At 23.6% G+C, this 13,412-nt stretch overlaps 1 protein-coding gene across 1 annotated transcript in view; it reads right to left on the bottom strand.

The window, feature by feature from the left end:
* LOC114124795 (probable G-protein coupled receptor 158) overlaps positions 1-13,412 on the bottom strand; it is a 59,763-nt gene that overhangs the window by 41,726 nt on the left and 4,625 nt on the right. The window contains exon 2 of the mRNA XM_050206115.1: positions 1,484-1,619. Within this exon, the coding sequence (XP_050062072.1) occupies positions 1,484-1,600 (117 nt within the window). The 5' untranslated portion in view covers positions 1,601-1,619. The remainder of the gene's footprint in view (positions 1-1,483; positions 1,620-13,412) is intronic.

The following is a 13,412-nucleotide window of genomic DNA, read 5'->3' as shown; positions in this document are numbered from 1 at the left end:
CAGTTAAATAGTTTTTTATCTTGTGAAAAAAAATTCATAAAGATGTTGAATATTGGTGATGTATAGACTAACTATTTAAAGGGCTTGGAATATAAAATAATATGAAGAAATAATTAAAGTTTCTTTCAATTGTAACCATGATGCCGATAAAATTCAAAATTTAAGCGAAATTAGTAGTTAGCTTAAAACATAATTAAAATGTATAGGTAGGTAATGTATATCATTTATACTTAAAAAAAATGTTTTATACATTCCTATTTCTCATAAAATCCAATTTGTTAATTTTTGTTGTATTTTTATTTTGCTGTTCACTATGATGATAAGATAAATTTAAAGAATACCAGTATTTTGTATTTTATTTATTTTATATTTAAAGTAAATCCTTAGCCATACATATTAGAAGTATTAAAAAATTTCTACTCTCGTTCATAGTTTACTGTAGGTAGGTATATTCTAAAATGTATTAGCAATACAAGCTATTCGAATGTTATAATACAATTAAGATCTGCCGCAACTGATCAATCTTTTGAAACTTTTCAGAGTATTTTTTAAGTGTACCTACTTGAAATAAGAAATGTGAAACGAAAATATATGCTTGTAGGAACACTAAGGCATTGTGTGATAATGCTACAATAGCTTTTTCATGCATGAATAAATTATAAATAATAATTTTTAATATGTTTTCATCTTTTATATATGTATATATACTTCAAGACAAATCAATTAAAATCGTATGTATGTATTGACTAGATATTGTGTAAAATAAACAGTTATTTCCTTATATTATTAAATTTAATATTTAAACCGCTATTTGTAGGTATCTAATTCATAAAATAACGTTATTCAATATGAACTATGTAGGTACATTGCCAAATTGGTACCTATATCAATAGTTGAATTTCCATAAAATTTTCGTCTTACAAAAAAATATATGTATATAAACATGCATATGTTTAAATTAATTATCTCGTATTGTCTTATTGTGCTGTGCTAATAAAATGTGATGGATTACCTAATAAGGATAATGAATTTAATATAAGAAATTTTTAATAGTTTTTTAACGATATAACTTAAATAACAATATTTTATTTTATTGAAATAATAGAACCACATGTGTTTAAGTGGAAATAACAAATTTTGAAACATAAATTGTAAATATTTTCAATTCATATAACCTTGTTTGGCACAGATTTTGAGTCCTTAAAATAACTTAAACTTATGTACCAAAACTTAAAAAAAGAAAATCACAAAAGGCAATTTGAGTGTGCCTATTAACTGCACTATGAAGAGTGAGGTAGTTTTATTTTAAAAATTCTTTAAAACAACTTTTAAGTGTATAGTTATGCCATTAAATTCGCGTATTAAAATAGTGGACCAACTCAAGGACTTCAAGAATTTTTGAACTACATTATTAAGTTTAGTTTGGGAATTAGTTGGATGTAAAAATATACCTAGTTAATTATACTGTTATATTTAACAATACCTTGCATTTTCTTTTGTTGATCACTACCGCAATCAGGACCAAATTGAAAGCGATGATTATCATTTGAACAGTCAGTAAACTTGTTCGAATCATGCTATCCGATTTTTGAATCTTCATTTTATTTAAATAACAGAAACTGAAAAATAAGAAAATATTAAACCATAAAAGTATTATTAAAAACTAAAATGTATTTAATCAAACATGAGTTATATTAAGCTTCACCTATCAAACAATTCATCATACAAATCTAAATTTTATCTTACTGGATTCAGTGTCTTATGGCATCACAATCATAGAATTATTTAGGGGGGATGGTCTAGGTCAGAGATGGCAAATCCATGGCAAGCGAAGATTTTTACTATAAATTATAATACATATTTAAATTTTTTTTTTACAACACTGAATATAACATTCAATATTATATCAATATAACATTTTTCATGGCACACTCTAAAAAAAAAGAAGACAATTTTTGGCACGTAGTGTTCAAAAGGATTGCCACCCCCGGTCTAGGTGTTTACAAATCTCTTTTTGACCATATGTTTTTAATTTTTAGTTTTTTATAATCGTATTTTTTAAAAAAAAAATGCTGAAATAGCTATTGACCAATGTAAATAAATATTAATAAAATATAATTTAATAAATATGATTGATTACACAGTTGATTCCATTTAATTGGGACTAACTATTAATTAACACATTACTAAAATGTTTCAATAATTAGATTAAAAAAGATACAAATTTATTGATAACCAATTTTTATATATTTATTGTTACAAATTACATTATTAATGTATACATATTTATACCTATTTTATACTATGTTACTTATGTTAAACTGTGAATTGAATGTAATATTTATCTAAGCCATACGAAATAATAATAATAATGTATACATACATATAACAGAAATTATTTATTAATACAAAAAGAAAAAAATGATAGACACTAATTATTATTTATAAAAACACATACATAATATAAATATTTTTTTTATCATATTTAAAAAAATTATCAATAATGAATAAATAGCTATTGTTCCTTTCTTATTATTGATTGTTGACAAATTTTATCTGAACAAGCATCCAAAGCATTTATGAGGCTTCCCTCATTACCTTATTGAAGAAAAAATATTCTCAATATTTCCAAAGACTTCTTTGCCCCCTGTAGTTGGATTAGTGGATCTGGTTCCTTGTCTGTGTCTTCATCTGAATTATTATGTGTATCTTGTGTGGATTGAATGATTGATTTATTTACATTTCCGTTTTGGTCATAGCATTGCACATTTGAATTTTGATGTTCAAATTTCACGTTGTTCAGTACTCTTGCGATATCATATTTTTCGGGATTAGGTTCTAATTATTGGTTGACGTTATGACTTTCTTCCAAAAAACCACACTTGTGAAAACGATTTTTATCGCCTGGCTGTTTAAATTACGCTCGCTGTCCGAATTGAATTGCCCGCAGGATATTAATTACTTTACTGATTTTTATTGCTGTTCATTGTGGTTGAAGTACCTAAACTGTTTTCAATATTTTCTAAAACATAATTGACCAGTGTTGCTTTATACTTAAAATGTAAATTTTGGATAACACCCAAATCTAAAAGCTGAATTAGTGAAGTTGTATTAAGCCGTAGATATTATCATGTAAAAATTCAAGTTTGGTGTTTTTCAACGATACATTAAGATGGGCAGTTCAGTTGTCTAAGACGAAGCATGTATACCTTTTTATTTTGTCAAACTCCCTATCCCAACGTTTCAAACATTCGATAAAAATGTCCCAGTTATCCGAATTTGTAACCTAGATAAGCGATGAAAGTTTAGGTACACTACAACTATAGATTTATATTAGTAATTCAAGAATTGTCCCGATTAAGTGGTTGTTCTTATTTCCTATTAAGCGGAATCGGCTTTATTTTAAACTTGTTTGATTAAATATTTGTTAATAACAATAGTGTAAGTATTTTTTTAGAATACCTATTATAATCTATTTCCAGCCACCAATGTATATTATTATATTATTGTTGATTATTCATTTATATGAGAAATTTGTACTAATGTGCAATAAAGCATAATACATTTTTAATAATAAAGTAAAAAAATAATATGCTTGTTTGTAAAATTTAAAAATAACTAAATTTCGTTTAATTATCTACTCAATTATTTAAGTATAATACTATGAATATACCTCACGTAGTTACATTTTATTTTGGTCAGTGAAATATCAACATTCGTTTACTATTCAAAATTATAGGATCAAATAAATTTAATAATATATTTTCAGTTACCAAAAAAATTCAACTAATTAATAGGTACCTACTATACACTTTAATATAGTTTATATTTATTAATAATAAAGGTACAATTATACCAAAATATACATATAATATACTATAACATGGATACCTATAAGTTTTTAGCTACTGTTGTCAGTAAAAATATTCTACAACAAAGTGACGTATGAATATTATTGATATATATGTTCAATCATTTAGCATATGAATACGGGCAGATGGCTGCTATATATTCATAAGTTTAAACCAATGTGAATAACAAATAAAATGTAAAAATCTAATCATATAAGGATCAATTTTTCACTTTCCTATATTCACAAAATATAGCACGTATAATGTATGTTTGAAATTAGAATAATTTTGGTTTAAAAATATAACTACTTATTTCTATAGGTATAGGTAATATATTAATATATACGTTATTCTATAAGTTTAATTTCTATGTATTAAATACCTATTTGAACATACTCCGCCCAATGCTAAATTTAGATTATTGCCGGGTATCATGGATACCTATAATGTTTTTTTAAATAAAAATATTAAAACTAAATAATTAAATGTTTTTAAAAAACATAATTGCTTGGCACCTCTTATCTAATGCCATCTTAGGCATAAGCCTGTGTTGCCTGTGCCTTCTGTCGCCCTACGACTATCCAATACATTTCTTACACAATTGATAGATAATTTAGGTTGTGTTATGAAAGTTATGAGGGATACCCAGGTGGAAAAGGAGTCGAGCACTTTAACAACCGTATACGATTATTGTATACCGGTAGACATTATGAGTATGTCTTCACTCTGCAGTCTGCACAATGGCTGTATGTAAATGTTATATCTTAACGGCCGGGAAAAAAATATTTACCCGCCACCATCATTTATTTAAATTTTAACAAATTTATTTTCTCGTAAATATAATCAATTTAAATAATTCATAATTAAAATTATCTGAATTATCTGTAAATATCATACTATTAAGTAAAAATAATATTAATTAGTTTATGTGGTTAAAAAATAATAACATATTAATAAATTAAAATTTTATTCCAAGATTGTTTAGTAGCAACATCATAAAAAAAAATCGTCACAGTTAATTTTCATCATGATTTCTGCTTCGATGTTCACAATAGTCAGTGAATTTAAAATTTCTTCCTTAAAACTGTATCTCAAATATTCAGAGTAAAAAAGAAACGTTAAGTGGAACAATTGGTAAAGTGTGTGCACACAAAAGCGTTCTTAAATTCATGTCAGATAAGGATAATATATTGAAAAAAAATTTTTTTCTTTAAAAGAACACACATTTCATGAAATGCTTTTAGTACATTTTTGACGTTATCTATATTTGAGCAACCTTATAACTTCTAAAATTCAGTATTTCGTTTGGAAATAATGTTTCTAAATCATCTGGAAACTCGTTTGGAAGTATTTCAAGATTTTATTTTGTATCAAATGCTGACTTTGTAGTTAATTGAAGAAAAACTCATATTTCTTAAACAATAAATCGTAGGTGATTTTTATTTTTTCAAAGTTCATGTATAAGTTGATAATGTTTAAACAATTTGACAATATACTAAAGGGTACTGTAGACAATGTATCAGCGGATAGAGTTTATGTTATCTTCTATATATTGTGATTACACAAAATGACTATGAGCATTAGGTAATTTAAACATGTTTGATATTAGATAATTTATAAATTTATTGCAACATATGGGGTAGATTTTTATTTGTTGTAATAATAGAATTTTCTATATCCATCAATCTCATTAAAAAAAAAACATTTTAAAACAATTATATATTATTTATTATCATCAATTCATCTTACCGTTACTATGATATTAAACATCACTTTGTGAAATTCCATATTTCTCTTAAAATATAAATTGTTCAATAATATTATTACATTAATAAATTCATTTTTAGATATCGGTTTTCCCTTTTTATCTTAAAACCGCTATTTTATTGTACAGAGTACACCTATATTAAAAATGCTCGAAGCAAAACATCCATTATAATTTCGCCGTTAATGTTTACGAACATGTTCTACAAAATTAAATTTTATTTAATCAATTTGTATTTTAGTTTTAAATTAATTTACTTAACAAGACGTTTAAACATCTCAAAGTTTTAATTCAATAATATTTTAAATGGGTATTTAATAATTAGGTATATAGATATAAACGCATTATTCTTGTGTAATGTATTTTGACGTAAATGTTGAAAGTAAATAAATCTTTATGCATGCGTTCATATATTTTAATATTACGTGTTACTTAAATATTTACCTAATTACTAGTATACTCTGTAACAAATTATTTTACGTAGGTATTTAGGTAACATTTCGAATATACGTAAAACTTATTTTATTTTTAGGAATGGAAATAAAATCCATAAAATAAGTCGGAACCTACAAGTATTTTCAGTAATAATATATTAAATTGTTTTATTTCATTTTGTAACGCCATTTTTGAATCTGAAGTATAAAATAACAAATTTAAAATTTATATGATTAGGTACTACCTATTTAACTTTTTCCATCGATATTTACACTTTGTAATGAATTATGACAAGTTTTGCTACAATTCACTAATCATAATGTCAATGTGTCGTATCTAAAATTTTCAGTTTATGGGTTAGGTTAATAATACGTGAATTCCACTGATGTGTTTTATTGACTTGAAATATTCTGCTGTGTCATTGAATCCTAGAAATATCGAATACCTAATAAATTAAATTTAAACGAGGGCAAGGTTCCCGTTTATTATCTATTATAGATCAAAATTGAGGATCACTAGAATTTCAACGTTTTTACAGTTAAAAAATGTCAATGGAGTATACTAACCAAAAATATATTATACCTCCTGGTATTTACAATAGCCAACTTAAATTAATAAATATAATATATTTGTTAATATTAATTATTGTTAGTAATAATAATAAAATAAATATATAAATATATAAATTATTTACAGAGTACTTATTAAATATAAGAATAATAATACGCGAATCAATAATTATATACAAAAATTTATAATATCCAAGTTAGTGTATAACTTCAAAAAGTATTTTATTTGTTATTTATTATTATTATTTTTTTCATTAGTATTTATTATTATTTGTTATCTTTATTTTTAATTATTTTAATATTACTCGAAGATCGTCCATGGCCCAAATGTATACCTAACTTAGCTTTATTAAATACTATCTGTATTACCCAAGTTTACTCAAGTTTAAATTAATTACTTTTCCCAACGTTTTCCGTTTTGTTTCAGTTGAATGTATAATAAAAATGTAATTACAATAAACGATTGAATGATTTTATACTTATAAGTTCTGGACATATTTTTGATGTAAACAAACAAAAACTACAGACAGATTCAACATCATCTGCATAAAAGATAATGTAAATCCAATGCCGATTTTTACATAACCATAAAAGTAATTATTTTGTTCATGAGTATTTGTTTTTTTATTTAACGTTTAATATTTTAATTTAAAACCAGCTTTCCCGATTACATTTTTTTTTATTTCATTTTAGTTTAAACATGAATAACCGTATAGATACTTGAATAATTATATGTTCAATAAGATAATAATTACAATAAGAAATAGGTACTTAGCCTTTAGTTTTTTGGCTAAAAATGACGTAATATTGTCACAACTCAGTGACATCAAAAATATTTTATTTAATAAATTTCTTCCTAAAAATAATATAAAACTCAGATTTTATAAACATAATTTATAGACTTATAGTTGTAAAAACAATACAGCTGCAGGTTTTTATAAGATAACGATTAAACATTATGAGGAAAAATCAATATAGATTTAGTCTAGGTATAGCCGTATAGGCATTGAGTATGCTCTATTTAATACAACTCAATTTATTTATAATGAGTTGGATAACAGCAACAAGGTGATTGTGGTATTCTTGGAATTAGCCAAGTCTTTTGATACAGTAAACCTCAAAATTGTATTATAGATAATGTCTAATTTGAATATTAACGATTTGCTTAATTCAGTTTCAATGTTATTTTCCGAATAGGAAACAATATATTATGGCGTATTATAACAGAAAGATTGAATATGATATCACAACTGTATTTTTATCAAACAAATAAAAAAGATAAAAAAGTTGTCATTATATTTATTTTTAAAATTTCAATCAAAGGCAATATATGCAAATTCTTAGAGTGAATAAGAGAAAATAGACTATTCCATATTCCCAATAACTATACCTGTCAATCCTTTGTTAATTCTTTAGGGAATTTGTTCTTAAGCACCATGTGCCATTTTAAAATAATATTCATGTTTCTTATAGTAAGTAATGTTAAAAACAATAACAATTGTTTAGGAATAGCTTAAGTCATTAATATTAATAATTATTTTACTTTTAGTGGTATGTTTTTTTATTTATTTGTATTATGTTTTTCATTTTTTTGCTGTGCTTTATATTTTAATTATATTCACATAATTTATTAATTATTAATTTTTGAAGTTTTTAATTTGAAATAAATGTATAATCATGAAATAATATATATAATATATCTATAATATTGTAATTTATGATAATAATAATAATAAAAAAAATATAATAATAACACAAATACATTTTGATAAACCATTTAAAATAATTTAAAATAATATTGGTGTAAGAAATTATTATCCCTAATTAACCGTAGAAACAACGTTGTGGATTCTAAGCGCTCTTAGGATGTAAGAGGTTCAAATTTAGATCATATAAATACAATTCAAAGTGTCTCGCTTACCAAAAGTTTCACATAATTCCTTCCCACAGTAGTAAAGTTTTCAAATATTCTAATAATAATTGACTAAACCAAAATATACTAAAATTAAAATCACCAAAAATTAGACAAAGGAACAATCGATTAACAAATTAAATATTGGATATAAGTTTGAATATGAGCTGTACACACCAACTAGCCTTTACGATATTAATTACATGCGTGATGCTATTCACATTTTCAATGTGATATGCAATGTACCTATTAAGCAACTTTATTGATTAGATAAATCAAAAGTTATAAAATATAAAATGATTATTAATAATACGTTAACTAATATACAAATATTCAAACAAATTAAGGATCCACGATTGTACGCTTGTAAGCCTATTATCAAAACTAAAGGGGCTAAGCCTTCTCAAGTATAAAATTAGTCCCCTCCAGTTAATTCTAATTGATTTAATACAATGTATATTTTATTGTTGTAAATAGTTAAGCTTATAAAAAAATAATAAAAAAAAATGGGAGAGGGCTTTAGTCCATTCAAATAAGTTTATGAAGCTTATACTAATATCTGTTTCAGTAATACAAGGAAAAAAATATTTTCAATTAACTATAGTTATACAATATCTATTAGGTAATAATTTTTAATTTAAAATAAAGTAAAAACACTTAAGAAGTTGAGAATATCATATTTTAATAAAAATAAATTCTGTGAAATTCGTGTTTGTTTTTATTTAACTTCTTATATTATACAACAAGATTACCGAAAAATAATAACCAATAATACCTTAATACTGTAATTATAGAAAGTATTAAGAAATATAAAATATATTTATTTTTCTGTTTCGAGGCACTTATCAGAATGAACGAAAAAAAAAGGTCAATGGGAGTATATATGACCCATAGAATAAATATAAATCGAATGTCGCCCGGAGTTTGAAAAAGGTTGAGTATGCTAATCTTATGGGCTAATGGGCTATGACTTGTCCAAGCCCGGATTAAATCATCGAGAAGCCTAAGAGCCGATAGTCGTTCATGGGCTACAATCAATAGAAAAAATTAATCATTTTATTTTCAGTTATAGTAATAAAAAAATGTATTCGTAATTAACGTACATGTAGTGCTAGTGTCTATAATTATACATAAAAAAAAATGTAATATTGATAACTAAAAAATATTTAATTTAATAATTTTTTTTTTGCCATGCCCTGTAATAAAAATTAAATCACATCTAAATCCAATCAAACAAAAAGTGCAAGTAATAGATTTATTCTTCTATAATATTAAAAAATGTATAAGATAAATATGTGTGTGGCTTGACGTACAAATTTAATATTTAAATGACCCCCCCCCCACCAGATTTTCGATCTGGTTATTCCTGATTTATGAAGATACGCATCATATTATAATTAAGAAATAAATTCAATAATAATATAATATTATATAAATTGTACCTACGTATAATGTAAAGTACAAAATGTAACCTTTTTTTTTAAATAATATAATTTATAAAATTTATAATTTTTAATATTTTGTTTTTATAAAATGTATATAGGTAATGTCAATGAATTAAATGACTAATGAAAAAAAGACTTATAGGTTATATGTTCTTTTATAATTCCTAATATCATAGTATTTTAAACAAAATAATTTAATTTAAAAGGTAAAAACCTTAAAAAAAATGTATTTATTTTTATTGTTCAAACAATTGAATTAATAAAAATATATTTTATTTTTAGAATAACTAGAAATAACTAATATACATATCTACTAAATTTTACATTTTTACCGTTTAGTATTTTTTAAATATATGTATAAATATATAAAATATAAACTTTTTTTTTCAAAAGTCCAGTAATTCTTCGAAACTTTAAAATTAAATAGTTCATATTTTCCTTTTTTACTCTGCTTTTTTATTTCAAACATATTGATTGTACATCGTACTTGTAAATTTTATTACCTATTTAATAATACATATTTAAATTATTTTTCACTAAATTATAAATACTAAAATACTAAATAGTATTTGTAAAAGTATCGATTGTATCATGGATTTCTGATAATTTACCTAGAGAATTTTAATTATATAATATTATTACGAAGATATACATTTTTGATAAGCGTTTGAAGTATAAAAGAAAATTAACGAATTTCATCAAAATCGCGAAACTTAGCAAATTATTTTATAGTTAAAAATTCGTAAAATATTTAATTACTAAGATTTAAAATTTTAATACAAGTTTCTTTATAAGTTTTGAAACCTATATTTAAAAATAAATGTCTATTGAAGTACAAATTAATTTTTTATGGGGGTTTAAACTTTAAATTTCTATGACAATGCATATTTATCCGTATAATATTACTTTTCTTTAAAAGATTTTTGTTATTTTAGATTCTGAACGGAGTGAAGAATGTATTGATTTTACAATGATGTATGTTTTTTTTTTGTGTCTGTGTACAGCATAACTAGTCGAAATAATGCTCCAATTTCTAACTATGGGGGTAGTTTCCGATATAAAAGTGAATATCCTTGGTGCATTATAGAGGTAAAAAGTTAACATTTTCCAACAGTTTTCAAAAAAATCGAGAAAAACAAAAAAAAAATGACGGAAAAACGGCAATTTTTACGCAAAACCAGTTTTCGACCAAATCGATTTTTTTTTATGGTTGTAATTCAAAAACTAATCACTGAAAATACTTGAAATTTTCACCAAATGTTAATGTCAGTGGTATCTGTATATAGTTAAATTTTCAAAAAATTTTGACTTTTTTTGAGTTATTTATAGACCACTGAAATTTTCGATTTTTTTGAGAAATTTTTTTTAAAGTGTCGATAAAAAATTTTTAGATGACCAAAAAGTTTTGAAAATTTAATACAAGGTTCCTTATGAGTTGTTTTTATTGTAGCTAAAAAAAATTAAAAATCGTTAGTCACAATTTTTTTTTATAAGCGTTTTTAGTTTAAATTTTTACGAAATCTGTCGAAAACGCGAAAATTTGCAAGTAATTTTGAAGTTGAAAAATCATAAAAATTTTTCTTTTATAACTAAGTTTTGAAAATTTGGTGCAAGGTTCTCCATACATTTTTCTTCAAATATCTGTAAAAAAAACTCTACCGGATTCAGACAAAAAATTTTTATGAGTGTTTGAAATTTAAATTTTTACAAAACCGCGTTAAATAACGGTTTAGCCTCAAACGATTTTTGATATATTTTGTTATAATTCAAAAAGTATAAGTCGTAGATACTTGAAAATTTTATCAGTTATTTAGATTGGCATTTTATTTACTTGATTTAATTTTCAAAATATTTTGAGTTTTTTTGAGCTATTTATAGACAATTGAAATTTTCAATTTTTCTGAAAAATTTTTTTTAAAGAGTCGATAACATTTTTTTGGCCCTATCAAAATACTTGAAAATTTTATACAAAGTTCCTCATATGTTATTCTTATAGTGATTAAAAAATTATAAGAATACATAGGCACAATTTTTTTTTATTAGCATTTGAAGTTCAAATTTTGACAAAAATTCGTCAAAATCATGAATATTTGCAAATTATTTTGTAGTTCAAAATTCATAAAATTGTTTTTATAGGTAGCTTAGCGTAGAAAATTTAATACAAGATTTTCCATAAGTTTTGCTTCAAAAAGCTATAGAGAAAATTTTAAGAGTCATTATAGGAAAAATGTTTTGAGCGTTTGAGTTTTAAATTTTTATGAAATCGGAATATTTGTTTCAAAATAGAATATATGACAATATTTAATTATAATATATTATAGACTGACAAATCATCTCCGTTCAGAATCGTTTTTCGTATACAATGATACTTATCATTGCATTCAAATTTAATCTACCCTAGTCCGAGGTCTACCCCACCCCCTAATGTACAGCAGAGCGGTACCCACTTGCCGACTTTTTTTATAATTTAAATACTATTAACGGTAGATACTTGAATTTTTCAACAAATGTTGGTATTATTGTTTGCTATACATGGTATAATTTTCAAAATATTTTGATTCTATTAACTATTCATAAGTATGGAAGACAATTTTTTACTTATTTTTTTATCTATCAATTAAATTATATTCACTACATCAAAATTTTTGCAAACTTAATACAAAATTTAACATAAGTTATTTTTATATCTCTATAAAAATATTAAAAATACATAGGTACAATTTTTTTTGTATATTCGTCTAAAGTTATTAAAATCGCAATAATTTATAAGCAACGAGTATTTTATAATAACTAATTTGAAAAATCCTTCAATTTTTAAAACTAAAATTTGAAAATTTAATACAATATTCTTAATAAATGTTTCACACTGTAACTAAAAAATCTTAAAAATATGCACGATTATTTTTCATGGGCATTTGAAGCTCAAAATTTGGACGTATTTATATACTTAAATAATGAAATTATGTTAATTATATAATTATGATTTTAAAATATTATTTGTAACTCTTGGAGGCACTCAAAAAATTTACAAATATTATGAAATAATACCTATAGTATGTAATATCTAAAATGATATATCATTAGACGTAAACGTAGTTACTCTGTATAACGATAAAGCGGCATTGGATCAATAGTTAACAATATGACATGATTTGGTATAAATTATTATTTTAATAAGTAAATATTAATAATATAATAAATGTAATGTTTTCACAAAAATTAAAAAAAACTGGACATACTTACTATGTTTAATAAAGTTAAGTATGAAAATACCTAACTATATAAAACTCCAAGAATTCATAGATATGATTATTCTAAAAATGTAACCATATAAATAGAATTTAAAAATAAAATAACATGGAATACACGAAATTATTTGAAAATAATTATTTATATCTGTTATACATAGTTGTACGCAGCTTTTTATATTCAAAA

Source organism: Aphis gossypii, chromosome X (assembly GCF_020184175.1).
Source record: "Aphis gossypii isolate Hap1 chromosome X, ASM2018417v2, whole genome shotgun sequence".
NCBI lineage: Eukaryota > Metazoa > Arthropoda > Insecta > Hemiptera > Aphididae > Aphis > Aphis gossypii.
This window is presented reverse-complemented; position numbering and strand designations above follow the sequence as displayed.